Source organism: Dasypus novemcinctus, chromosome 3 (assembly GCF_030445035.2).
Source record: "Dasypus novemcinctus isolate mDasNov1 chromosome 3, mDasNov1.1.hap2, whole genome shotgun sequence".
In the NCBI taxonomy this organism is placed as follows: domain Eukaryota; kingdom Metazoa; phylum Chordata; class Mammalia; order Cingulata; family Dasypodidae; genus Dasypus; species Dasypus novemcinctus.
In genome coordinates this window covers 154,590,410-154,618,237 of record NC_080675.1, presented here as the reverse complement: position 1 = coordinate 154,618,237, position 27,828 = coordinate 154,590,410, and the positions used below count along the sequence as shown (strand labels likewise).

Genomic DNA, 27,828 nt, shown 5'->3' with positions numbered 1-27,828 from the left:
TTTGAGTCGCCCTGGTTAGATGCATAAATGTTTATGGTTGTTCTTCCTTCTTGCTAGATTACCCCTTTTATTAATATATATTAGCCTTGTCTCTTAAAATGGTTTTTGCATTTAAAGTCTATTTTGTCTGATATTAGTATAGCTACTCCTGTCCTTTTCTGATTGTTTGCATGAAAAATTGTTTTTCAACCACTCACTTTCCATCTCCTTGCATCCCTGGGTCTCAGGTGAGTTTCTTAAAGACAGTATATAGATGGGTTATATTTCCTTAACCACTCTGGCAATCCGTGCTCATTTGGAGCATTTGGAGCATTTAATCCATTGATATTCAATGTTATTACTGTCAAAGAATTTCTTACATTAGTCACATTTTATGTTTGTGTATGCCATATATTTTTTTTTCTTTTTATTCTTACACGCTCCTCCTGTTTTTTCCTTTCAACCTGCAGAACTTCCTCTAGTATGTCTTGAAGGGCATGTTTCTTATTGACAAACTCTCTTAATTTCTGTTTATCTGTGAATATTTTGAACTCTCCCTCATTTTTGAATGCCAGCTTTGCTGGATAGAGAATTCTTGGCTGCATGTTTTTTTTTTTCTTTCTTTTAGCACCTTGATTATGTCATACCACTGCCTTCTTGCCTCCATGGTTTCAGATAAGAAACCAGCACTTAATCTTAACAAGCTTCCCTCATATGCGATGGATCTTTCTCTTGCTGTTTTCAGTATTCTCTGTCTTGAGCAAAGGATAATATGACAAGTATATGTCTTGGTGTAGGCCTGTTAGGATTTATACTGTTTGGAGTGCACTGTGCTTCCATGTATGTCCATGTCCCTCAACAGTTGGGAAAATTTCAGCCATTATTTCCTCCAATACCCCTTCTTTTCCCCTGTTCCTTCTCGTCTCCCTCTAGATGCCTATAACACACATGTTTGTTCATTTCTTTTTGTCATTCAAGTCCTTAATTCGCTGCTGGATTTTTCTATCTTTTTTCTATCTGATGCACTATCTGATTTCAGCTGTACTGTCTTCTGCATCACTGATTCTTTCCTCTGCCTGTTCAAATCTTTTATGAGCTACCAGCATATTTCTGATTTCTTGCATTGTGCCATTCATCACCATCAGGTTTGTTATCTTCTTAGGTATATTTACAATTTCTTCAGTATGTTCCCACAGGGTCTTAATATCCTTTATCTCTTCCTTCACTTAATTGATTCATGATATCCTTGATTGGTTGTCCACATTCTGCACTTCATTTTTTTTTTTTTTTTTTTTTTTTGTCCGTTAGCTGGGCCATGGCTTCCTGTTTCTTACTAAGGCTTGTAATTTTTTGTTGCTGTCTAGGCATCTGTTTATATTGATGGGCTTATTTGGTTTGTTAGATTCTCTCTCTACTCTAAGGTTTTATTTTGCTTTCTCTTTATGTGTGGTAAGGTTAATTTTTGATATTTGGTTCCTCTTATTCTATATCCTTGCAGTTATCTGTGTTCTCTTGAAAAAATACATGAGAAACAGAGAAAAGGAAAGAGATAAGAAGAGAAAAAGAATAGTAGTAATGATACAAAAAGGTAGAAGAACAACCATGCAAGAGCTAGGAAACTAAATAGTACAAGTAAAAAATCATACAAAGTACAAAGGAATAAGAATAAAATTTTGGAATAGAAAAAAATAAAATAAGAAACAAAATAGGAAAAATTTAGAATAAATAAAAGGCTGGACACATGAGTAGCAAAAAATAAAACAAGAAACAAAATAGAAAAATAGAATAAATTAAAAGGCTAGACAGGTGAGAATAGAAGGAAAGAGAAAAAAGGAGGAAAAGAAAAAATGAAAACAAAACAAGAAGTGGTGGAATGGAAGAAAAACAATAAAAGTCAGAAGAAAGAAAAATGAAGGAAAGAAGAGAAATAAGGTAGGTGAAAAAATAAGTAAAAGAAAGAAAAGAAACAAAAAAGGGGAAAACCAGAAACAAGAAACAAAACAGCGACCAGGAACTGAGGTGGTGCAATTGACAGGGAAACTGTCTCCCCATCAGAGGTCTCCAGGATCAAATCCCAGTGAATCCTAGAGGAGAGAAAATGAGAAGAGAAAACAACATAGACTACAAAAACAGCAGGGCAGGAGGAGAGGGGGGAAGGGAAAAGTAAATAAATAAATCTTTAAAAAAAAAAAAAAGAAACAAAACAGCAAAAAAGAAGCAACCTGGGAAAAACAGTCTTTCCTCTTAGGCTGACAGGGACCTTTTCAGGCTGTTGGTGCTCATCAACCCTGCAGGCTGCTCTCTGCAGATGATGTTTCCAGTTTTAGCAAATAAAGGAAAAAGAGGAAAAAATACAAAAAAAAAAAAAAAGCCACATAAAACAGTAGAAACTTAATCTGTAAGTTTGCTCTCATAGGTGCTGGCTACATGCCTTATCTCTCCCTGGATCCCTTCTCTTAGGAGGTACTGGGATTTGAACCATTGACCTTCTACATGCAAAAAGGCAGAAATTCCCCCCTCACACACACTGCACTACAGCAGGGCTATAGACTAAATAGGCTTTTCAAGGCTTATTGGGCTCTTCCTGCCCCGCTTCCCTTGGGAAAATTGGACTTCTAGTTTTCAGTGGTCAGGCTAGTGAGGTGCCTGTCTGTGCCCCCTCCCTGACCAAGTTCCTCTCTCCCAGGGTGGCTGAGTTTGACAGCCTGCCTAAGAAGACTTCCCCCTCCCCTTTCCCCAGTGCCACCCCATATTGGCTGTATTCTTCCTGAATTTCAAAGGGGGCTCAGGTGTCCAAACCCATGGAAAGGAAACCACTCTCCACCCTTCACCAGATCCCTCTTCCTCCCAGGGAATGCTCCCTCCCATTCAGCTGGCTGGTGAGAGCCAGGGGGGTCCAAGCAGGCTATTTGCCTTGAGGGTGGGGTTTAGCTGCCCACCATTTCCAGTCACAGGGGTGAACAACTCATGGTTTTTCCTTGGGCTCTTTATTTCTTTGTCCAGTTCCCTCCAGCAGATGCCCTGAAGCTTGCTGCTCTGTAGATTCCCAAAGCAGCTCACGTAGGATTTTGCCCCTTCTCTGTTTTTTGTGAAAGAGTTTAGCAGTGCCTACCTACATCAACATCATTTCCTCCTACAAACTCTTGATCAGTATGAATTTTTTTCTAATGGAAAGAATATATTTTATTTTTATTTATTTCTCTCTCCTTCCCCCTGGGCCCCTTTCCGCCAGTTGTCTGCTCTCTTTGTCCATTTGCTGTGTGTTCCTCTGTGACCGCGTCTATCCTTATCAGTGGCACTGGGAATCTGTGTTTCTTTTTGTTGCATCATTCTGTTGTGTCAGCTCTCCGTGTGTGTGGCACCATTCCTGGGCAGGCTACACTTTCTTTTGCGCTGGGCGGTTCTCCTTATTGGGTGCACTCCTTGTGCGTGGGGCTCCCCTACGCGGGGGACATCCCTGTGTGGCAGGGCACTCCTTGCATGCATCAGCACTGCACATGGGCCAGCTCCATATGGGTCAAGGAGGCCCAGGGTTTGAACCACAGACCTCCCATGTGGTAGGCGGATGCCCCATTCATTGGGCCAAGTCTGCTTCCCGTAATGGAAAAGAATATTGATTTAACACTAATAATGATGAAACATTTAGTATGTATCAGATATTGTTCTGACATTAGAGATTCAGCAGTAAACAAAGTCCCTGCCCTTCAAGGAGTTAACTGTGGGAAGACAATAAACATGCAAGTAAATATATATGTCAACAGTTAGTGCCCTGGAGAGCATTAAGGTAGGGAAATAAGGCCAGGGAGGATGCCATCCTGAATAGAATGGTTAGGGGCAGTCTCACCAACCACATGACATTTGGTGGAAGTAATTGGGAAGGCCATGCAACTACCAGGGGGAGGATTTCTAGTAGAAGAAACAGCAATTGCAAAGGTCCTGGGGCAGGAGCACAGCCTGATATGTGATGGGAACAGTGAGAAGAGTAGGACCTGGCAGAGTGAGTGAGGGGAAGTGGGGAAGGAGATGATTCACAAGGGCAAGAGGTTGGTACATCTGATTATGTAGGACTTTACAGTCTATAGTGAGTTCATGTGAACTCTGAATGACATGTGGGGTCATGGGCAGATTATAACCAGAAGTGATATGGTCTGACTTAAGCTGCTTAGGAGAGTCACTCATTACTTCTTAGCCCTCATATTTGGATTGAATGATAACTCAGTTGTTCAGAGTGATTTCTGATGCCAGAGATTACAAAAAAACACAACTATTTCACTCTTTCTATTCAACTGGGAGAATAATTTACCCCCTTCTATACTTCTCAGCATCCTATACACATCTCTAAGGCATCATTTGTTCTATTTACTCTCAATATCTAAACACACATCCATGCTCCCCATTAAGCTATAAGCTCCTTTAGAGGCAAAGAAATAATGTCACCAATCTTCATCTCACACTTACTTTTTATTAACCAGAGTTCCACCTCCTAGGAGAAACACAGCTAGCCAAGGGCAACCCATTACCATTTTTTTCTGCTTGCATGGCTGGCACCATTGCTCACCTGGGGTAGGAGGCTCTGCAAAGCTGCTTCAGGGCTTGGTTTATTTAGGTACAAAGAGCTCCATGGGAGGAAAGGCTAGAAGTGAGGGACCTCTTCTTTTTTACATTGTGTAGAACATATAAGCCAAATGACCCAGTGAGCTGCAACAGCCCATGGCATCATGGAGAAAACAGAGAATCCTAAGCTGACCTGGAGACCTAGGAAGCACATGGGGTTCCTCCTATCTACCAGATCACTGCATTGCTCCCTGCCTGCCTGCCCACAGCAGCCAATACCAAGTCTAATTATAAACTTTTATTCAAACACTTTTATATAACAAATTGTAATCTGGTGTTTCCAATTACTGAGCTCCAGGGTGGGAGGGACTTGCTACTGCAGACAGTAGACTAAGCATCTGAACAGAAGCCAAGGGGCTGCCTCCACCTGTGTCAGACCTTCAGTTCACCTAGGCACCTGGGAACCCTCAAGTTTGTGGCCTTGGAGAGCTGCCCCACCCTGGGGTGTGAAGGGCCTGGGAGCAGGAAGCCTCAGTTAGGAGAGGGCACCCCTGCTGACAGGTCGTTTTTCTGTAAAGAAGCTCTTCAGCAGCAGCACCTGGCTGAAACTGACCACGAACAGGGCGATCGTCTCACCAACAGACCAATAGGAGACTCGGTTATTCAGGTCATCAGCCCGGGCCCGGTCCTGGGCCTCTCGAAGCCGGTAATGTGTCTGGGAGTCAATCACAGTCTTCAGAGCTTCATGAATTGTCACACAGGCAGACTCCATCTGCACAAGAAGAGAAAAGCAGTCACACCCTTAATCCTGTCCAAAGAAAAGTAGACCAAGCATATGGAAAATGTCATCCTCTTCCAAGGTAGCACTTACTGAATGCAAATCATGTACTTGTACTAAAGTTTTACATAGTTTTCTTTAATCCTCACAATTCTGGGTAGAATTACCCTTTTAACAGATGAAGAAACAGGCTCAGAGAGGTGATGTAACTTTCCCAGAGTCACAAACTTTTATGTGGCAGTCAGGATTTTACCTCAACCTGCCTGAGTTCTGAGCTTATGCTTTCAAACACTGCCCTATGTTCCCCTATTTAATCCTCATAATACCCTTCCAGGCAGGGATCATTGACATCTGTGGTAAGGAGGGCTGACTGACTGCTTACTCCATATACTGAAGCAGATGTTGAAGATCAAAGAGGCTAAGTGAGTTGCCCAAGGTGACACAGCTAATAAATAACAGAGTGTGAATGAGATCATAATTGTGTAGGACTCTGTATCGTACAGTCTTCTATATAATTGCTGTCTATGGTTTTATGTATACACAGACACAAAAACACAAATTTCTCATATATGTAAGTACACACAAACACATGCAAAAACAGATAAATATACAAACATGCACACATACACATATATACTCTTACTCAGTACATCCTACTTCACAACTTCCTTTACCTGCTAAAATATTTTGTGTTGCAGATAGAATTTTTAAAATAACCACTCCATCCCCCCACCCAAGATTCCATACCTTAGTCCCTGGAACCTGTGATTATGATGAGATATCACTGCCATGATTATGTTATGTTAATGGTACAGTTGACCTTACGATAGGGGGATCATCCCAGATGGGATCAAATCACATGGGTACTTAAAAGCAGAGAATTCTCTCCAGGTGGTGGGAGAAGGGGAAGTCAGAGAGATTCAAAGCACAAGAATAATTTGATGTGCCAATGTTGGCTTTAAACATAGAAGGGGCCATGTGCAAAGATCAGAAAAGGCCTCTAGAAGCTGAGTGCAGTCTGCAGCTGACAGCCAGCAAGGAAACAGGGACTTTAGTCTATGACCACAAGCAATTGAATTCTACCACAACTTGAATGAGTGTGAAAGCAGATTCTTTCCCAGAGCCTCCAAACAGGATCCCAGCTCAGGCAACACCTTGTTTTCAGCCTTGTATTATACCTTAAGTGTAAAACCCAGCCAAGTCTAACCAGACTTCTAACCCACAGACCTGTGAAATAATACATGGGCAATGTTTTAAGTCACTTGGATTGTGGTACTTTGTTACTCACCAACATAACACTAATACATTATGCCTGTGGAAGAAAATGAGTTCTTACTCACAGGCAACCTCTAAAATACCAGTTCATCCAAAACCTAAAAGTCTACCCCAACTGCGAGTTCTCAGGCTAGAAAAGTTCATAAAATATCCAAGAGACACTGGTTTCCATTTCCAAACTCCCCAGAGGACAGTGTAAGAAGTTAGAGGAGACTAACCCCCAAGAACACTGGGTTCTCTCACAAGTTAAAAGTTTTCAGAAGGCAAATGTGAAACTATGACCCAAAAAATGGTGCTGCCCTTACTGGCCAGTTGGATTTTCTTTACTCTAGTTGCTAAACTAGACTTATGAGGAAAGACAGAGCTCCCCTGTAGCATCTGGATTTACTAGACGACGACTTCCGTCCGTCTGGAAACTGGTCTAACACCTTAGGTTTCAGGTTTCCCCTGCACTTGTTGGCTCACCCTCTCATTCTGATCCATGGGCGAGAAGTGAGAATGGAAAGGTGACAAGACCATTGTGTATCAGATAGCACTGGTGGAACTTGACTATGAACCTCCAGCTCAAAGGACTGAATCTACTGTGAAGAAAAAGTCTGCTTGTACTTCAATTTGTCTCCCAACAGTACCTTTATTATTTATCTCCAACATCCTGCTTTTCTCAGTGATGTCCTGCATGTCCTGTTGTCTTCGGATATTTTACAATCTTCTCTTGGACTGGAGTGTAGTTAGCACTGGGATGCTTCACTTCCCCCATATTTGCCAGGTAGACTGCACCCACAGATGTTGAAAAAGGGACATATAGACCTGAGAAGGCTCCTAGTATCAGGAAGTTGATTACAAAGGGGACTTCCCAAAGTGCCAACTGGATTCAAATGCAAATCATCAGATGAGATGTCTGAGGGTACAGACCCCTGTGCTGGAGGCATATGTTGGCATTTTCAAGTCTATTCTCCAGGTAATGCTCCTAAATCTCTTTAGGCATGTCAATGAAGATACAGTTGGAGACTAAACTGGGAAGGAAGTAGGAAAGAGGTCATAAATGTGTATCAGAGTTGACTTAAGATATGGCATTTCTGAAAACCTTTTTAGTTTTCATTCCAGGCACTACCTACGGTATGATATTAGTAAACTTAGTAAGTCAAGTTATTTCTGTATTTGTATTACTTTGGTGGTCCCTAGAAGGCCACAACTACTGGAGGTGGGGTTGGAGGACTCAGGAAAGATAACTATGAGACTGAAAGAATTTCAAATCATGCTGGCTTTTCTTTCATAGCTGAAAATTCCACTAATTCATTCATTCAACTATTTATTAAATGCCTACTTGTCTTCCAGGCACTGTGCTAGTCCTAGGGAATCAAGAGATGAATCAGTCAGACCTAGGTCTGGATCTCAAAAAGTTCACAATTTAAGGAGAAAATAATCTGCTGTATGCAATGTGAAAAGAGCTAACAACAGAGGGGTATGCAGAGTTACAGGAAAGCCCAGGAGAAAGCTGTCAATCTTTGCCAGAGATGGAGGACTTGACACAGGAAGTGACAAACTGAGACTTGGCAGATGGGCAGGATACATGGCTGAGGACAAAAGAAAGACATTCCAGAAAGGCAAAGTAGCATATTTATGGGCAGAGTCCATGCAGAATCTGGAATGGGGTCTGGGACTAACGCCGAGGACTGGATGTGTGGGGAAGAAGTTGTAGGTAGGTGGAAGCTCACAGTAAAGGACCTCAAAGTCAAGTAAAGACAGTTAAGACTTTATCATGGAGCTGCGGGAGCAGATGGATAACAAGATCAGAATCCCACTGTTAGAAGATCCTTTTGGTGACCAAGGTGTAGAGAGGAATTGGTGGTAACCAGTCTGGAGGCAGGGAAACCACTTAGGTTCCTGCAATTCTGCTGGCAAGAGAAGAGGAGAGCTTCGATTAAGACAGTTGCCATGTAGGGAAAGAAGAGTGTGTTTAGGGGAGATTTAGTGCACAAAAATAAGAGGTCTTAGTAACAAAGTAGATCATATTTGAAATCAATAGGAGAGATGGAGAAACACAGATACATATATATGTAAATATAGCTTATACAAACTTTATACATATAAATACAAAGACTGTTCTTAAATACTTGGAAGAGGATTATTTGGTTTTCGAGACTAAAACATCATTCTCCAAGCTCATTCAGAAACTCAAAACTTATATTGGGCTCACTTGAACTGGGAGCTCCTTGGATACTGGACCCTGGCCCAGAAATACAGCACTAAGTATTGATCAGCATCTCTAGCCTTCTCTTAGGATCCAGAATCACTGGAGAGAGGAAGGAAGGAAGGAAGACAGAGGAAGAGAAACGGAGGGAGGACAGAAAAGTCACAGGTGCAAGAACCCCAGGCAGAAGATACATCAGATATGCCATGTGAGACAATTGCTTTAAAGACCTGACTAGTATGCCACAGGCAGAGATCAGCACAGGGATTCCATGAAGAAGGCCTAGAGGCCTTTAAAAGACCAATCTCAGATCAATGTTAGGGAAGGAACCCAATTCCCAGAGGGTGACAGAGGAATAGGTCATGGCCTACAGCTTTCCTGGGGTCTAAAACCGAGGACTGTGGGAACATAGCCAAAGGGTTAGGCAGATAGGGCTTAGCTCTCACTAAGACAACAGAGAGGGAGCCAGAGGCTGTCTTGGGACTTTCTTTGGGGTACAGTGGACTGGGACACTGCTTCATGGCTGCCCGGAGAGTGAGGTATGGAGAGACGAAGAAGCCGAAACAATAGGCTGTGAGTTATTAGACCTCCCAATCACCAGAAAGGGCTTCCCTCCCCGTCCCTAGAGATCTAAGCAAGGGTAAAACTCCTGGTGAATTTTATCTGAGAGAAGAATGGGTGCCTTCTTTGCTGCCAACTCCTCTGGATATATATTGAACAAGAAAGTGTTCTGTGTCATCTAGGAGAGTACTGTACAGATGGGGAAGCCAGGGGAAAATCATGGGTCATGAGCCCCTGTGGCTGGAAGTGGCACATATACCCCATCCTCAGGGCAGATAGCCTAGGTAGAGCTGCTGGCTCCCTTCTCTGAACTGAAAGTGACAGCAGATTCTCTGGAAGGAAGAGGAGTCTCAGAGGGTAGAGAATGGTTTATTTGTGGTGAGCTTAGCCAGCTGGGCCCCCGAGAATATTGGAAGGGACCCTGACTTGACAGGGAGAGCAATTACATCAGAGAGGAGGCAGAGACAATTGACTGACCAGCAGGAAACCAGCAGACTGCAGGGAATCTAACCTGCATGCGGAAAAAGGGGCAGAGAGCTTTCTGAAAGGTTAATCAACCTAAGGAGACAGATTAGCTCAGTGGAAAAATTCCAGCCTAGCATATACAAGGTCCCTGGGTTGATTCCTGGATCTTCTTAGAAAAGTGAGCCACAGGGTTTTCAGGCATCCATTGAAACTTTATGACAGGAAGCATACAGACATTCTCTTTGTATTACCTTTTCTTGGATTTCTAATTTAAAAAAAAAAAAGGTTCCTTTTTTATTTTCCTTATGCACTAAAACCTCGTTCAAAACCTGCAGAGGCCAGGCTTCAGGGAGAACGACTGATGACTACAAGCCTGAGAAAATCTTTAGGAGTCTAAGAGAGAAGGCTATTTTTCCATGTTTTTGTTTTTTCATCTTTTTTTTAAACAAGGCACTGCTGTCTACTTTATTGTTTGTTGGGTTTCTACTTCCTTCATTTCTCTGTTTGATTGTTTTTTTTTTCCCTTTCACTTACCATTTTCTCTACCTACACTATTTCTTTTCTCTCCAGAAATTCTGTTTTCTGTTGTTGTTCTTTCATTCTACCTTTTTTGTTTGGTCTTCAAGTTTTCTTGTTTTTATTTTACTCTCCTTTTTCTGTTTCTTTTTTCACTTTTTTTTCTTTCTCTTTTTTCTTTTCTCCCCATCTCATCAGTCTGGCCTTGTAATTCATTCTAAACATTTTTCTCTATTCTGTTTCTTGTTTCATTATTTCTACTTCAATTTTCTAATCTTATTCCTCTGTACTTCTTGTGTTAATTTTTCAATTTCCTAGATCATGTACAGTTCCTCTCTTATCTTTTCCTAATAGTATTACTATTATTCTTTTTATCCTTCCTTATCTTCCCTATTCTCTGGTCCTAACTTTTTTCTCTGGGATCATAGACAACAACAAGGAAATGGAATAAGAGGAATGAAGTGTCAAAGTGAAACCTTACCAAACACACAAAACCAAAATAAAATCATAGAATAGAGAGAGAAGCTAATCAAGTGAAAAAACCCATTAAGGTAAACAGATGTCTATACACCAACAAAAAGTTACAAGCCATACTAAGAAACAGGAAGACATGGCCCAGGCCAATGAACAAACTAAAAAAGAGGAGGAGATGCAAAACATGAAACTAATCAGAGATGTCCAAACAAATATCATAAATCAACTTAATGAAGTGAAGGAAGAGCTAAAGGATATTAGGATGACCCTGGGAGAACATACTGAAGAAATTGTAAATACTCCTAAAAAGATAACAGATACGATAGTGACGAATGGCTCAACACAAGAAATAAAAAATACACTGGAAGCACATAACAGCAGATTTGAACAGGCAGAGGAAAGAATCAGCAATGTGGGAGACAGTATATCTGAACTCAAACAGATAGTAGAACAGATAGATAAAATGATAGGAAAAAACCAGCAGGGATTTAGGGATTTGAATGATAACACAAAACTCACATACATACTCATTGTAGGCATCCAGAGGGAGAAGAGAAGGGAAAGGGGACAAGGGGAGGAAAAAAGACTGAAAACTTCCCAACCCTGACGGAGATGGACGTACACGTCCAGGAAGTGCAATGCACCCCAAACAGACCTACTTCAAAACATATATTTTTCAAATTATCCAATGCTCAAATAAACCACAGTAGAATGAAGCTGGAAATCACTAAGGAGCAGAATACCAGATTAGGAACAAAGATATGGAAGTTAAACACATTCTTAGACAAACAGTAGGTCAAGGAGGAAATCACAAAAGAAATCAGTAAATACCTTGAAATGAATGAAAATAACAATACAATGTATAAAAACCTATGGGATGCAGCAAAGGCTGTACTGAGAGGGAAATTCGTAGCCATAAATGCCTATATTCAAAAAGGAAGAGCTAAAGTCAAAGACCTAATAAAACACCTGGAAGAATTAGAAAAAGAACAACAAACTAGCCCCAAAAGCAAGTAGAAAGAAGGAACTAACAAAGATTAGAGCAGAACTAAATGAAATTGAAAATAAGAAAGCACTAAATAAAATAAAACAAAAAGCTGGTTCTTCAAAAAGATTAATAAAATTGAGAAACCCTTAGCTAGACTAACAAAAAAAAAAAAAATAGGGAGAAGATGCAAATACATAAAATAAGAAATGAGGAAGGGGATTTCACCACTGACCCTACAGAAATAAAGATTATTATAAGAGGATACTTTCAAAAATTAAATGCCAACAAGATGGATAATTTAGAGGAAATAGACAAATTCCTAGAAACAAACAAGCAACCTGCATTGTCAAAAGAAGAAACTGATGAATTCAAAAGACCAGTCACAAATAACAAGACAGAATTAGTCATCAAAACACTCCCAACTAAGAAGAGTCCAGGACCAGATGGCTTCACAAATGAATTCTATCAAACATTCTGGAAAGAACTAACACCAATCCCGCTTAAACTCTTCCAAAACATGAAGGTGGATGGAACATTGCTTAACTCATCCGCTGGGATGTGCATAAGTGTAACCTCTGGAATAACCTCCCAACTCACTTTGAAGTCTCTTAGCCATTTGTCTTTATCTTTTCCCCCTTTCTGTCAATGTCTTTTTCAGTGGCATTGCTGGTTGGTGCTTCTCTCCTAGGAGCTTTGTTATTCTGGAACTCAGGCCTGAGAGAAATCCCTTTGGCCTGAATCTCTACCTGGGCCTTGGTCACTCTGGATTCTGTTCTTTCACTCCAGCATTTATTTCAGTGTCAGATAACGTGGCCTCTGGCCCACAGATGTGCTGTAAGAAGTCTGTGGCAAACAGAAAATGTGATGGCTAAAGGAGTGGCCATGCCAAACAAAATAAAGGGCTGGTGTAGAAAGTAATATATTTGCACCTGCTGTTCCCTCCATCTGGAAACCCCTCTTTCTCCAATGACAGGCAAACTCCTAGGCAACTTCCACATTTTCACTTTAAGCTAAAATTCTCTGAGAACTAATGGGTTCTTCCTTGAGAACCCTCACCCTTCAATCATAGCCTTGACCACAGACCACGTGGCCAACTGGTTTACTGGGTTATAGTCCTTGCCAGACAGTCACTACCTGATCCTTGTTCAGCAGTGAAAGCCTGCCAGAGGCAGAATGAGAGCTCTCAGAATCAGACAGACTGATGCTGGCTCAAGGCAGAGGGTTCAGAGGTACAGAAGTGAGAGGAAATGCCCCTTCTAAGGCTTGACAGAAGGAAGTAAGTTAAGGTTCAGAAATACAGGAAAATAGGGGACTAAATCACTCTTTCTTGCAACAAAATAAAATTCTAATGCTAAGGCTCTAGGAAAGAACTTCTTTATGGCACTAACTAGCTAAGCCTTTTCTTTACCAATTTGTTTTCTATGGTTATTAAAGAGGGAAGTCTTTCAGTTAGAATTTAGAGTTATACAAAATCTTCAAAAGCAAGGCAGTTTCATCACTGACCAGTAGAATTCTCAAAAGTATTGGTTGTGACAGATCTTACACACAAATATATACTGTAGGTTGGATCTTCTAATGGCAGTCATGCTACCAAGCTCAAACCCAGTGTTGTCTAATGGAACTTTCTAAATGACGATGGAAATGTTCTGTCTGTGACCACAAGCCAAGTGTGGCTATTGAACACTTGAAATGTTGCTAGTGCAAATGAGGAAGTGAGTTTTCTATTTCATTTTAATTTAAATATGTAGATAATGACTATGGTATTGGATGCCATGGCTCTAATCTCTAATTGCATCACAGAGAGCCACTCAGGGAAGGTGGAAGATGGGGCAAAAGAGGACTTAGGATTTCATGAATGTGCCCAAAGCCACAGAGGAGTGGAAACTTGTGGCCATGCTGAAAGGTAACCAGGGCTTTGGGTCTGAAACATTGCTCACTAGCAGGTTACCCGGACCCTGTCGCTCAGTTATTTGGCAAATATTTAGTGAGCTCCTATTCTGTGCCATACCTCACGCACTGAGGCACTGATAATACAAAGTAAATAATAGTTGCATCTCTCAGGAAGGTCAGGAGCCTGAATGTGGGGAGGGAGGGCAGATCTTAAATAGCAGGAGGGAAGACTGATGAAGAATGGGATCAGATTATAATTAACCTTGACAGTCATACATGGCAGAGATGACTAACTGTCCTCCAAAAATTCCAAGGTTTCTCTTCCACAGGGTAGAATTGTTGCTAGGAGGTGACTGTCAAACCAGGGCTACATTTTCCAGCCTTCCTTTAATCCAGATTGGCCACAGGACTAGGTCTCGGCAATAAGATATGCGCGGAAGTGGTGTGTGTCACTTCTGGGCTAGAGCTTTTAAGAAGCATGTGGGGCTTTCCCACTCTCTCATTTTTTTAGTGTCTTGAGGCAGAGGACTCTAAAGCCCTCGTGACTGGCAGAACCATAAGAGGAAAAGAGTCTGGACTCCTGAATCACCCCAAGAGGAAAGCTACCTGCCAACCTTGTCTAGACTGTTATTTGAGTGAGAAAAAAATGTTTATTATGTTAAGCCACTGATGTTTGGGGTGTATTTATTACAGCAACTTGTGTTACCTTAAGTAATAAGCCATATAGAGTATAACTTTGATCTCTATGATAAAGGCACAGCATATAAACATAGCAGTATTATAAGTACTTAGAAAGTAAAAGATTCAGTGGGGACAAAAGAGTAGAGGCAAGAAAACCAGAGGAATGTATTGCAGGGAACTGGTAAAAGAATGCACAGGGAAGAGGAGAATATAGTGTCCTTTAGGACTGGAAGGGAGAGGCAAAGCCAATACTGAGACTTCAGCTTGGGATCTGGGTAATGATGGCTCTGCTCATTAACCCCAAATCAGATACAAAAGAGGAGGAACAGGCTAGGGGATTTAGCCAGGAATTCAGAGCTGTCACAGTTAGTGTCCACTTACCTGGGTGAGAGCTGTTACCCTGTTACCCATGTCTGGGAGAATGGGGGGCTCGTCACCCACTTGAAAGTCAAAGTAGACGGTCTTGTGAGAGAAGGTGGAAAACTCGTTACTGAAGCAAAACTGATAAACGCCCTTGACTTCAGCATGGTGCATGAAGCTGTCATACTGCTTCTTGGTTTCCCTGTAGATGGTATTCCCCAGGGGGTCCTCCACATAGCAGTCAACATCATAGTGACCTCCAGTGATGACCTGACAACCAGGGAAGACACCAGAGTCCACTGTTAGCAGAGGCAGCTACCACTCACTAAATGCCCACCAGAAACTCTGATTAAACTTTACAAACATTTTTTTTCATTTAATCTTCTAAGGCAAATCTGAGTACAGTCCTTATTTTATTGAAAAAGAAACTGAGGCTGGGAGAACTAAATTGGCCATGGTCAAACTGCTAGAAAGTGGGAGGGCTAAGACTTGGATCCATGTCTGCCTGACTGCAAAGTATGCACTTAGCCTAATCTTTTCCAATTCACAGAAGTGGAAAGTGAGGCTCTGAGGTTAAATCAATTGCCTACAGTCATACAAGCAGAAGTGGTAAAGCTGGGATCTGGCCAGAGAGCTGTTGGCTCCAATGCCCAATCCCTTATAACAGATGTGCTATTCTGCAGCATAAATGAACAGACCCCAGGTAATCTGCTCAGATAAGAGATTTGGAAATTGGGAGGAAGATGAAGGGGAAGGGATACCCAAGAATTGCCCCAAGGCAGCTAGATGCCTTTGCTTTTGTACCTTTGTTTACTACTTAACACAAGACATGGAGCTAGTCACTTCTTTAGGGCACTACCACTCATCAACTGTGTCGACCCTGGACACATTACTTTACTCTCTGCAACTATTTGTCTTCATCTATAAAATGAAGATAATAGGACTTACCTCCTAGGGTTGTGGAACTGAGAATTAAATAAGATATCACATGTAAAGGACTTAACACAGTACCTGAAAAATAGCAAGTGCCCAATAAACGCCAATCAATTACTGGACAATTTAGGATGATGGTAGAATGGGATCTCGTTTGGACCATGCAGGAGCAAGAAATGGTGGAGGGAGTATTGCATCTACTGCAGCTCCCTTCTCAGGAGAAACAGGACCCATGAACAAGTGTCATTCTTGACTTACTGCACAGTCTAGTAAATTTTATTACAAACAGGATTTTAATTTATTGCAAGGGGGAAGGCAAATATATATATATATATATATGTTTATAGAATTAAGAGGCTGTCCAGAAGCGCCAGAATCCTTGAGAATCATTTAGTCCAAATTCTCACTGTAAACTATAAACATATGAAAAGTAGGACCTGCAAAAGGCAAAATCATGCAGCTAGTAAATGACTGTAGCCAAGTTCCCTCAGCTTCCAAACTTTAGAATTTCCTTTGCCCAAATGGAAGTTGCTCTGTGAAGTAGTGAGCTATCTACTGCTAGAGGTTTCTAAACCTACACTGGCCATGCCTTGTCAGGGGATTCCTGCCCTGCCAATGACTAGATGCCTCTCTCAGGCCCATACACTTCTCACTTTTTCATACAGATGTGAATGTGGTCAAATTAGGGACTCAGAGATGATCACAAATGAAGCTGCCCCCCAAGCACAAGTCTCCTTCAACGGCTCTGGTGACAGAGGGTTTCTCATATGGCATGCCCTCACTTCTGTTGCTCATGCCACTTCATCTCTGGAATGCTTGCCAGCATGTTCCCTCAGCAGACAGCAGTCTGGGTATGATGCCCACTCAGCCTCCCAATCCTAAAACAGCTCTTTAAACCTTAGTAGCAGTCCTCTCGCCCAAGGCCTGCTCCCAGCAACTGTAAGCCATGAGATCTCTGCAGAGACTGGAGTGCAGGAGTTGGGAGCATTTCTGAGCCACATGGCAACAGCCAAGCCTTTGTAGCCACATCACCTCTCCCTGTAACCACCACCAGAGTGCAAATACGTGATGGGATCTCCCCAAAGAGAGCCCATTCTCACCACTGCTGTGCTCATTCTGACTCTGACTTTAAATGTTTGAAAGTCGGGGCAAAAAGAATAAACTATGAAACCACTTCCTGTCGCTGCCATTTCTCAGTACCCGCTGAGACAAGTGGGTACGAGAGACTTGGGACACACTGGGAGGCTGTATCCAGCTGATCATTACTTGGCATGCCTTACAGTCCAAGGAGCCTGAGGAGGTCTTTCTGGTCAATTCCCCAGATGCAAGACTAGCAGGATGTATCTCGGACTCAGTCCCACAAGGTGACACACCTCCCCAACCAGCCAAGCCTGTCTGGGGGAGTCACTGACTGATCAAAACGTTCTTCCTCATGGGGAAGTCATGGGTGAATCCCAACTGCTGCAGCCGCCTTGCCTAGTTCTAGTCACTCTAAACAGGGGTTCTTAACCTTTTTTGTTCCAAGGATCCCTCTGCCAGTCAGGTGAAAACCACGGACCCCTTTCTAAGTCCGCACTATACTGTGTATTATTTAATAAATATATCACACCCGCACCAATATGTCCCCACAAGAATGTTTTTTTTCATTTTATTTAAACTCAAGCTCACGGACCCCTTGTTAGGATCCCTTGCTCTAATCAGAGGCGCGCCAGTGCCCAGGTAAAAAATCCTGGAAAGGAGAGAAATGAGGTAATAAAGAAGCCCGAGTCTCACCTGGTAATCCAGAGAGAACTTTACACCCTGCTCCACCTCCTCGTGGAAGCACTGCTTGGCGTTGTCCGGCAGCTCGAAAGTCAGCTCGGCGCCCCGCGGCCGCTGGGCCTGGAGCAACAGCAGCAGTGAAAGGAGCAGCGCGGAGACAGATGTGTGCCCCATGCCGTCCTGTGGCCCACGGCTCCAACGCTGCGCCAGTTGAGGGCCACGGAAGCGGCTGCAGGGCCGCGGAGGGCGTGCTGGGATTGACGTGGCGAGAACCAGACCCTGCGTTTCCGGGAGGGCAAGCAACTGACTGCGCAGCCGCGGACTCTGTAGGGAACCTGGGATCCAGCTTGAACGAGCACAGCGGCCTCCTCGCCCTCCTCCCTTCCGCTGCGCATGCGCGTGGGCTTGGCAGGGGGAGGGGACAGTCTCCACGGTACTCCAAGAGTGGTTGTCTGTAGAGGATGTGTAGGGATTCCTCAGCGCGCTGCTTCCCAGGAAGTTGCTCCTGCCACCCCCTACCTGCAACAGACATTCTTACAGTCTCTGGGACCATCATATTGAGCATACTTCAGGGGCTGGCCCAGGTCCTTTTATCCCACCCTGCCCAACTGTAGCAGCACGAAGCACACACATGAGCTTTGAACAAGTGCAAATCTGGCTCTACTTATGACTGACTTTTTAAGTCTCACGCTTCTCTCAGTATTATCTAGAAAATGGGTATGCCCAAACCTACCATACACATAGAGGGTTAGATGAAAGCGGATATGGAACACTGGGAACCCTATTATCCCTCCTTCCTTCATGCTTATCCCCTTCCCAAAGTTAAAAAAATGTGCGAGCTGGGGGGCAGGGAGTGTAAGTGGTGAAGGTACTTAAAAAACAATTACCTCAGTTCTGGGGAAAACACGTGTGTGTTAATACATAAATGCTCTCCTGAAAATGCAAATAAAAGTCTCCCAGCGATTTCAGATCGCTGAAATTTCTTCTCAGGAAAAAAAAAAAGCTATCATTTTGTTCTTTGACTTCTCAAAAGCACTGAAAGTAGATGAAGTGATTACTGTCCTATCTATTGTCATTGACCTAGGATTTTTTGGTATAATCATACCCATAGGATTTTATATTCACTGTGGTCAAATAAACAGGAAAAAGACAGATTGTGGTGTCACCATTCAGTAAAGGTTTTTTTTCAGATGAGCATAATTACGTATGGTTTACCTTGATTTCAGCAAAGAATTTTACTGCCCATTTGGATATCCACATGAATAAGACTGAGGTACACTGCCACTGGATTCGTTTGCCTGTGGTTTATTGTGTTATGTGAAAGCAATCTGCAGGTGATGAAATAATGTGCACTTGTAATACAGTTATTGATAACATTCACTGGCTCTGTGTCAGATTGGTCAAGTATATCTAACGGTGTTCTTCAAGGCTCTTTTCCCTGGATCAGTCCTGTTTAGTTTTTAAAAAATGATTTGCTCGGAGATGTATTCACTAAATGCAACGAATGTCTCATGATGATGGAGGTTGTTGTTATGGTCGGAGGAGTGGGGTGAAGGGGGTGGGGGGTATATGGGGACCTCATATTTTTTTTAATGTAACATAAAAAAAAGACAAAAAAATAACTGATAGTAAACATCAAATCTAGAAACAAATGACATGTAAGACAACATTACCTTGGTCAGACTAAAATTAAGAAAAAGAAAATTTACCAGATTAAATGTTGAGTCCAACCTTTATGTTAAAAACTAATGAAAAAAAAGCCTGCATAAACTCTGGAGTGAGGACCCCAAGTCAAAACAAGCAAAGGGCTTTAATCAACAGCATAACAACTACTATTTATTTTTAAAATTTAATTTTATTTCATTTTTTATAAAATTCTTTTTTTTAAAGATATATAGATCACAAATAATGTTACATTAAAAAATATAAGAGGTTTTCACATATTCCAACCCCCCACCCACCCACTCCTCCCACATCAACAAGCTTCCTCATCATTGTGACACATTCATTGCATTTGGTGAATATATTTTGGAGCACTGCTGAACTGCGTGGATTAGTTTACATTGCAGTTTACACTCTTCCCCAGTACATTCAGTGGGTTATGGGAGGACATATAAAGTCCAGCATCTGTCCCTGCAATATCATTTAGGACAACTCCAAGTCCCAAAAATGCCCCATCTCATCTCTTCTTCCCTATCCCTGCCCTCAGCAACTACTGTGGCCACTTTCTCCAGATCAATGCTACAGTTTCTTCCATTACTAGTTACAATAGTTCTATAGTAGAATACTAGTAAGTTCACTCTAATTCATATTTTATTCCTCCATCCTGTGGACCCTGGGTTGGTGATGTCCTCTCCACCTCTATATCAATAAGGGTCTTAGATCCCACATGGTTGATGGATGTGAATCTCCTGCTTGGAGTTGTAGGCACTCTCAGTTCCCTGGTGTGGTGGTTAACTATCATCACCTCCCTGTTAGCTGACCTGGGTAAGTCCAACGAACTGGAAAGTAGGAGTTGCAACTCTACTGAGGCTCAGGGCCCAGCTGGCACATGGCTAGTCCAGAGATTTAAGCCTCCTTAACCCCAGTGCCAACCACAGATTCAGTAAAAGTGACAGAAGAGGCATGTGTAGAAACATCACATCTGAGTCCAACTCCATCATGCTCAAGGGACACAAATCCAAAGCAGGGTCCACTGACAAGGCACTGAATTCCAGAGCCAATTGCCATGACCATAGAAGTTGTGTTTCTCTGTAGCCCTCAGGAGCACCAGTACCTGGGGTTGTATCTACTTTAGCTGTCTCTGGGATCCTGCTGATGACCTCCTGACTGTTTTGATGACACTTAGCTATATAAACTCATTTGTCTCTACCATTTCCCCTTTTATCCAAAGTCTTTTTCTAGTTGCATCACCAGTTAGTGATTGGTAGTAATCCCTTGGTGCCAGGGAGGCTCATCCCTGGGAATCATGTCCCATGGTGGGAGGAAGGTAATGCCTTTACATATTGAGTTTGGCTTAGAGAGTGGCCATCTTTAAGCAACATGGAGGCTCTCAGGAGGTAACTCTTAGGCATCCTGCAGCTCTGTATACTTCACAGTGCTAGATATTTATATGCTTTACATAGTTTATATTAATTAATCCTCACCAAAACACTTGCAAAGAAGATATTTACCCAGTCAGATGATGAAGAAACTGAAACAAAGGAAGTTTAATTAAATAATATTTCTGGTTTTGTTAGCCTTTGCTGTGTAAAGGACCAATAGTTTATTGCTTCTCATGATTCTGTGAGTTGGCTGGGCTGCTCTTCAACTACTTTTCTCTGGGCTTACTCTCAGCTGGAGAGTTCTCTGGGCTTGGAGGCCCAAGATGGCCTTATTACTATGTCTGAAGGCTGATGCTAGCTCTCAGGAGGGGTGCCTTAGTTCTCCTCCATTCATGTTCTCATGTCCAGTAGGCTATATGACTTCCTTATGTGGGCATTCTCAAGGCAGGATTCCAAGGGGGTCAAAGCAGAAGCAGTAAGGCCTCTCTCCAGAACTTGCCCAATATTACTTCTACCACATTCTTTTGGCAGAATCAAGTCACAAAACCAGCCCAGAATCAAGAAAGTGGAAACACGACTCCACCTCTGGATGGGAGGAGCAGCAAGTCACTTTGCAAGGGGGGAGCATGCTGAGATGGGACAAATTTGTAATTGTTAAACAATCTGCAACAGTGCCCAAAGTCACCCAGCTAGGAACTGAACCCAGATCTGCCGAATTACCTACTTCTTACCAAATATATCAAATCTACCTTTTCCTCAGGGGACACCTCTCCTGCATGGTTCCATGTGGCAAAACTTGGATCAAAGCATGACACTGAAGTCTTTTTAGCTCAATATAAGAAATGACTTTCTGGTAACCAGAGCTTTCCTTTAAAAGGAGTGCACAGGGATGGTAAAATTGCTATTCCTGAACATATTCACGTAGATAACGCATGAATTACCAACCATTCAAGATGTTATAACGATGATTTGTGAACTGAGTGAGAGATTGTAATGTTTGATAATCTCTCAAGTTCCTTTCAACCTCAAGATTCCATGTTTTATATGTGACAGTTTGAAGCTTTTTGTGGAACCCAGAAAAGTTCATGTTCTTGGAGCTACTCCATTCCTATGGGTGTGGGGCCATTTGATTGGATTGGATTCAGTTGGGGGGCTGTGATGGTTAGGCTATTGTGTCAACTCAGCCAGGTAATTGTACCCAGTTGTTTGGTTAAGCAAGCACTGGGTTAACTGTAAGATAAGGGCATTTATGAGCTTTACTCACCATTGACTTTACTGCAGTGGTAAATCATAGATAACTGGTTATAATTACATCAGTCAGGGAGATTGCCATCAGTAGTGAGTGGGGCTTAACCCAATCAGTTGAATGCCTTAAAAGGGGAAGTCGTTCTAGCATTGAGAGAGAATTTCCCAGCTCGTCTTTGGACAGCCAACATCTCCCAAAACTCATCAAGAACCTTCACTGGATTTTCATTGCCTGCCTGTGGAATCTGGACTTCTGCATCCCCATGCCTGCGTGAGAGACTCTTATATAATTGCATACTATTGACAGATGTCTCTTGTTGATTCTGTTTCCCTAGAGAACCCTGACTAATACAGGGTACATTGTTTGGATTGCTTCAGTGAGGCATGGATCTTGGTCCTCTTCCTGGAGTCCTTTATAAACAGAGGACTAAAAGCAGAGACACAGAGAAAAAGCCACAGAGATGGAGAGAAGGAAGAGAGGAAACCACAGACAAAGCACCCAGAAGCTGAAGCAACAAAACCCAGAAGAGAAGCAGATGCCACCATTTTGCCTTACCACATGGAAGGAATCCAGAAATACTAGCAGCTGACCTTCAGTGAAACAACAACTCTGATTATGCCTTGATTTGGACAGCTTCAGAACTGTAAGCTTTTAACCTAATAAATTCCCATTATAAAGCCAACCCATTTCTGGTATACCACTCCTAGCAGCTTTAGCAAACTAAAACAATATGGTAAAAGGTATTAAAAATAGGTACCTTAGAAGAAAAACCAAATAGTTACCCATCCACATTGGTCTCTGGATGACTTCTCTGAAGACCTTTTAAAAAGGTGAATAAAAGTGATTATCTTAATGGATGCAGAGAAATGTGATAAAATTCAATACCCATTCATGATAAAAAAAAAAGTCTTAGCAACTAGGAATAACAGAGAACTTCCTAATGTCATAAAAATATCTATTAAAAAGAGTTTACAGCAAACCTCATAATTAATAATAAAACATTAAAATCTTTCCCTCTGAAATTAGAAATAAGACATGGATACCTGCTATCACAGCTACTATTCAATATTGTTCCAGAAGTCCTAACTAGTTAGGTAAGGTAAGAAAAAGAAATAAAAGGAGGAGAATTGGAAATGATTGCAAGTCAGAAGAATGCTTATCTCTAAGGGGAAGAAGGAGGTAGCAATTCAGAAGGGGCACACATGGGAACCCATGAATGTTCATGTTATGGCTCTTTGCTGCACTCACATTTATGTTCTATGACTTCTGTGTGTGTATATTTTATTTCACCATTTTAAGAAGCAAAAATGTGAATTATAATGACATGGGCAGTATAAAATGTACCCATCCATGCTTTGAAGCTGGACTTTACCACTGTTCCGTACAAAGGGAGCATTTACCCACATGCTATTAGGATTTTGAAACAAAATCAATATTTAGCCATGCTTCATAACTATAATTGATGGTGAGGAAAGAAAACAATGTCATCACTGTCAGTGACTTGACTAAGAGAAATAGAAAGTTTGAAAACCACTTACTGTTGCTGCAGAGCTATAAACAATAACAGCTTTTTCCTCAACAAACAAACCAAAGAAAGGTAACAAACACTGCCCTCCTGGGACCCGCTGATGTCTCTGGGACAATTGTGTGTCTGTCCAATGTTTACCCATCCTTCCCACTGGGGGATACCAAACTCGGTGGGAGACCAGCCTGACTCTCAATTCAGAATCAAAGAATGACAGATATTCATCCTCTCTTTCTGCTTCCTGACACCAAAACATGTGACCCAGGTTCTGCCAACTACATACTCTTACTTTGGAATTTTGAGGGGCTATCCAAGGACACAGGGGAGTCAGAGGTTACTGATGGCATTGGTAACACTGAAAGACTGATGGGGTGACAGCAAGTGCCCAGGGGTAGAAGCGCTGGCCCCTGCATCCTAAGCAAATGGTTGCTATGGCATGAATTTGGCAGCACGCTTGGTTATATAGCTTTATAAAATTTGTACCCTTTCCTTGAGCCTATCTCCATTCTTCTCATTTGTTCCAAGGAATTTGAGAGTTTTAAACTGAAATGTTATTTGACTAGATTTTTAATTGCCTAAAAATAGCCAGAGAGGCTTGCCCCAGTCAAGATGGCAGAATGAGATGCTTTGAAGGTCCTGCCCCCAACAGAAGCTTGTGAACAACCAGCAATAATTGGCAGAAACATCTTTTTCAAAGTTCTAGAAAACAGTTAAAGGGTTGCAATAACACAACAAGTGCTGAATCAAGAAAAGATTGGGGAGTGGATGTAGCTCTAGTTGTTGAGTGCCTGTTTCTCATGTATGAGGTCCTCAGTTCAGTCCCTGGTACCTCCTAAAAAAGGCAACTTAAAATTATAGAATCCTGTGATGCCCTTGATGACCCCTCCCTTATCCCCTCACTGGCTTCTTGCAGAGTCCCTGGTCCCAGTTCTGGAGCAAGCAGAAAAACCCTCATGCACATACTGGGTGTGTGTATGTCTGTTCCAATCTAACGGCAGCCTGAAGGACTATACCAGGATACACATTGAAGGCTCACCATCCCAGAATGTGCCCTGAATCTAGAGGAAACTCACAGACCTCTCGTACAGAACACTATAGAAAACAAATTGCAGTTGCCTGGTAAAATGGAGTGCCAGCTGTGGGACATATGGTGTAGTACCTGGGACAATAAGGAAACACTATTTCCTAAGACAATGCAGACTGATATCCATGTAAATAGGGAAATTCCTAGGGCCACACATACATGCCCAGGACAAGACACATGCTCAGTAAAGATTGGGGAGGATACTATGCATTTGCCTTGGACTGCCCTCTAAATTCACTATTGGGAAGGCTAAACTTGAAGAAAAGCAGTTGCACAGGCCAATCTGCAAGGCTATGAAAGTTGTTTTCTTTTTTTCCATTTTTGTTATTTTTGTTTTTGGCTCCTGACATTCCAGGAACTCTCTGTTATCGCACTAGCTAAATACAAACATAAGGAACAAGCACTTCAGAGTCTAAACTCCAGTGATAACATATTAAAATATAAAACTATCCAAGTTCCAAAAAAGCTTACAAAACATACAAAGAAACAAAAAGTGATAGTCCATGCAAAGTACAAGATTAAAGCATCAGAAGCCATTAGTGAGGAGGACCAGACATGGGACATAACAGACAAGACTTTCAAATTATGGGCCTAATATGGTCAAAGAACTGAAGGTAAACACAGGCCAAAAAAAAAAAAAAAAAAACCTAAAGGAAATAAGGAAAATAATAGATGACCGCAAAAGAGAATGTTGATAGAAAGATGGAAATTATGAAAGGGAAACAGACAAGACTTTCAAATTATAGGCCTAATATATTCAAAGAACTGAAGGTAAACACAGGCAAAACAAAAAACAAAAAAAAAACTAAAGGAAATAAGAAAAATAATAGATGACCGCAAAGAGAATATTGATAGAAAGATGGAAATTATGAAAGGGAATCAAAAAGAGCTGAAGATGACAATAACAGGAAAAAAAAATTCCATACAGCGTTTCAACAGCTGATTGGAGATGGCAGAAGAAAGAATCCATGAACTAGATTATAAGACCATTAAAGGGAAACGGACTTGGCCCAGTGGTTAGGGCATCCGTCTATCACATGGGAGGTCCACGGTTCATACCCCGGGCCTCCTTGACCCGTGTGGAACTGGCCCATGAGCAGTGCGCAAGGAGTGCCCTGCCACTCAGGGGTGTCCCCCGCGTAGGGGAGCCCCACGCACAAGGAGTGCACCCGTAAGGAGAGTCGCCCAGCGTGAAAGAAAGTGCAGCCTGCCCAGGAATGGCGCCGCCCACACTTCCTGTGCGGCTGACGACAACAGAAGAGGACAAAGAAACAAGACGCAGCAAATAGACACAGAGAACAGACAACCGGGGGAGGAGGGGGAATTAAATAAATAAATAAATAAATCTTAAAAAAAAAAAAATAAGACCATTAAAATCATTCAGTCTGAGAAGTAGAAAAAAGAAAGAATGAAGAACAGTGAACAGAGCCTGAGGAATCTTTGAGACACCATCAAGCATACCATCATGGGAGCTTCAGAAGGAGAAGAAAGAGACAAAGGGACAGAAAGAAAATTCAAAGAAATAATGGCTGAAAACTTCCCAAATTTAAAGAAAGATAGGAATATTCACATCCCAGATACTCAAGGAATGCCAAACAAGATAAACCCAAATAGACAAACACTGAGTCATATTATAATCAAACTATCAAATGTCAAAGACAGAGAACTCTGAAAGCCACAAGAGAAAAGTAATATGGCATGTATAAGGGTGTCTCAATAAGGTGAAATGCCAATTTCTCATCAGATATCATGGAGCCAAGAAGACAATGCTATGACATATTCAAAGTCCTGAAGGGAATAAACTGCCAATCAAGAAATCTGTATCTAGCAAAACTATCTTTCAAAAAATGGGGGAGAAATGAAGACATTCCCAGATAAGCAAAAGCTGAGGGCAGCCTTTTAAGAAATATTAAGGGGTTATTCCAGTTGAAAGGAAAGAACATTAGTCCTAGACACAAGAGACTAAATATGGTGTGATTCTATTTATATAAGAATCTAGAAAATGCAAATGAATACATAGTCATGGTGATTTGGAGGTGTATGTATCCCAGAAAAGTATATTCTTAAGCTTAATCTATTCCTGTAGAAGTGAAGCCATTGTAATCAGGACTTTTTTTTTAAGATTTACTTTTTATTTATTTCTCTGTCCCCCCTCCACCCCCCGACTCCCCCCCCCCCAGTTATCTACTCTTTGTGTCCATTCACTGAGTGTTCTTCTGTGATCACTGCTATCCTTATCAGTGACACCAGGAATCTTTCTGGTGTTTTTTTTGGTGCATCATCTTGCTGTGTCAGCTATCCATCTATGCAGCGCCATTCTTGGGCAAGCTGCACTTCCTTTCACGCTAGGCGGCTCTCCTTACGGGGTGCACTCCTTGCGTGTGGGGCTCCCCTACGCGGGGGACACCCCTGCGTGGCAGGGCACTCCTTGCGCGCATCAGCACTGCTCATGGGCCAGCTCCACACAGGTCAAGGAGGCCTGGGGTTTGAACCGTGGACCTCCCATATGGTAGGTGGACACCCTATCCATTGGGCCAAGTCCACTTCTGTAATCAGGACTTTTGATGAGGTTACTTCAGTTAAGGTGTGGCTCGCCTCAATCAGGATGGATCTTTTTTTTTAACCTGGGGGTAGGCAAAGTGTTTTTATTTTTTTAATTAATTAACTTTTAAACAAAACTTTAGATTACATAAATGTTATATAAAAATATAGGGGATTCCCATATGCTCCACTCCTGCCCTCTCCCATACTTTTCCACATTAAAAACATCCTTCATTATATGGCACATTTGTTACAATTGATGAACACATATTGAAGCATTGCCACTAATCATATATTATAGTTTACATCATAGTTTACACTCTGTCCCATTCAATTTTGTAAGTTATGACAAAATATATAATGGCCTGTATCTGTCATTGCACCATCATGAGGACAATTCCAATGTACCAAAAATGCCCCCATAATACACCTATTTTTCCCTGTCCCTCCCTTCAGAACCTCCAGTGGCCACTGCCTCCACAGCTGTATTAGACAGAGTTCTCTAGGGAAACAGAATCAACAAGGGATATCTGTCAATAGTAAGTGATTTATCAGAGTCTCTCATGCAGCCGTGGGGATGCGCAAGTCCAGGTTCTGCAGGCAGGCTGCAACCAGGAGCTCTGATGAAAGTCCAGTGAAGGTTCTTGATGAGTTCTGGGAGATGTTGGCTGTCCAAAGATGAGCTGGGAAATTCTCTCTCAATGCTGGAATCACTTCCCCTTTTAAGGCATTCAACTGATTGGGTTAAGAGTCACTCTTTGTTGATGGCAATCTCCCTGACTGATGTAATTATAACCAGCTATCTATGATTTACCACTGCAGTAAAACCAATGGTGACTAAAGCCCATAAATGCCCTTATCTTACAGTTAGTCCAGTGCTTTCTTGACCAAACAACAGGGCACAATTACCTGGCCGAGTTGACACAATAGCGTAACCATCACAACATCAATGATAAGAGTTCTTCCATTGCTAAGTCTATAG

The 27,828-nt window shown here is 42.0% G+C and overlaps 1 protein-coding gene across 1 annotated transcript; it reads right to left on the bottom strand.

Annotated features, from left to right (window-relative positions):
* Positions 1-1,004: 1,004 nt before the first annotated feature.
* On the bottom strand, positions 1,005-17,919 carry TMED3 (transmembrane p24 trafficking protein 3). The gene is made up of 3 exons (XM_004480365.5): positions 17,419-17,919; positions 14,734-14,982; positions 1,005-5,305 (listed from the first exon to the last, which is right to left on the bottom strand). Exons 1-3 carry the CDS (start codon positions 17,578-17,580, stop codon positions 5,069-5,071), a joined length of 648 nt encoding a protein of 215 aa, XP_004480422.1. The 5' UTR covers positions 17,581-17,919; the 3' UTR covers positions 1,005-5,068.
* Between the last annotated feature and the right edge of the window lie 9,909 nt (positions 17,920-27,828).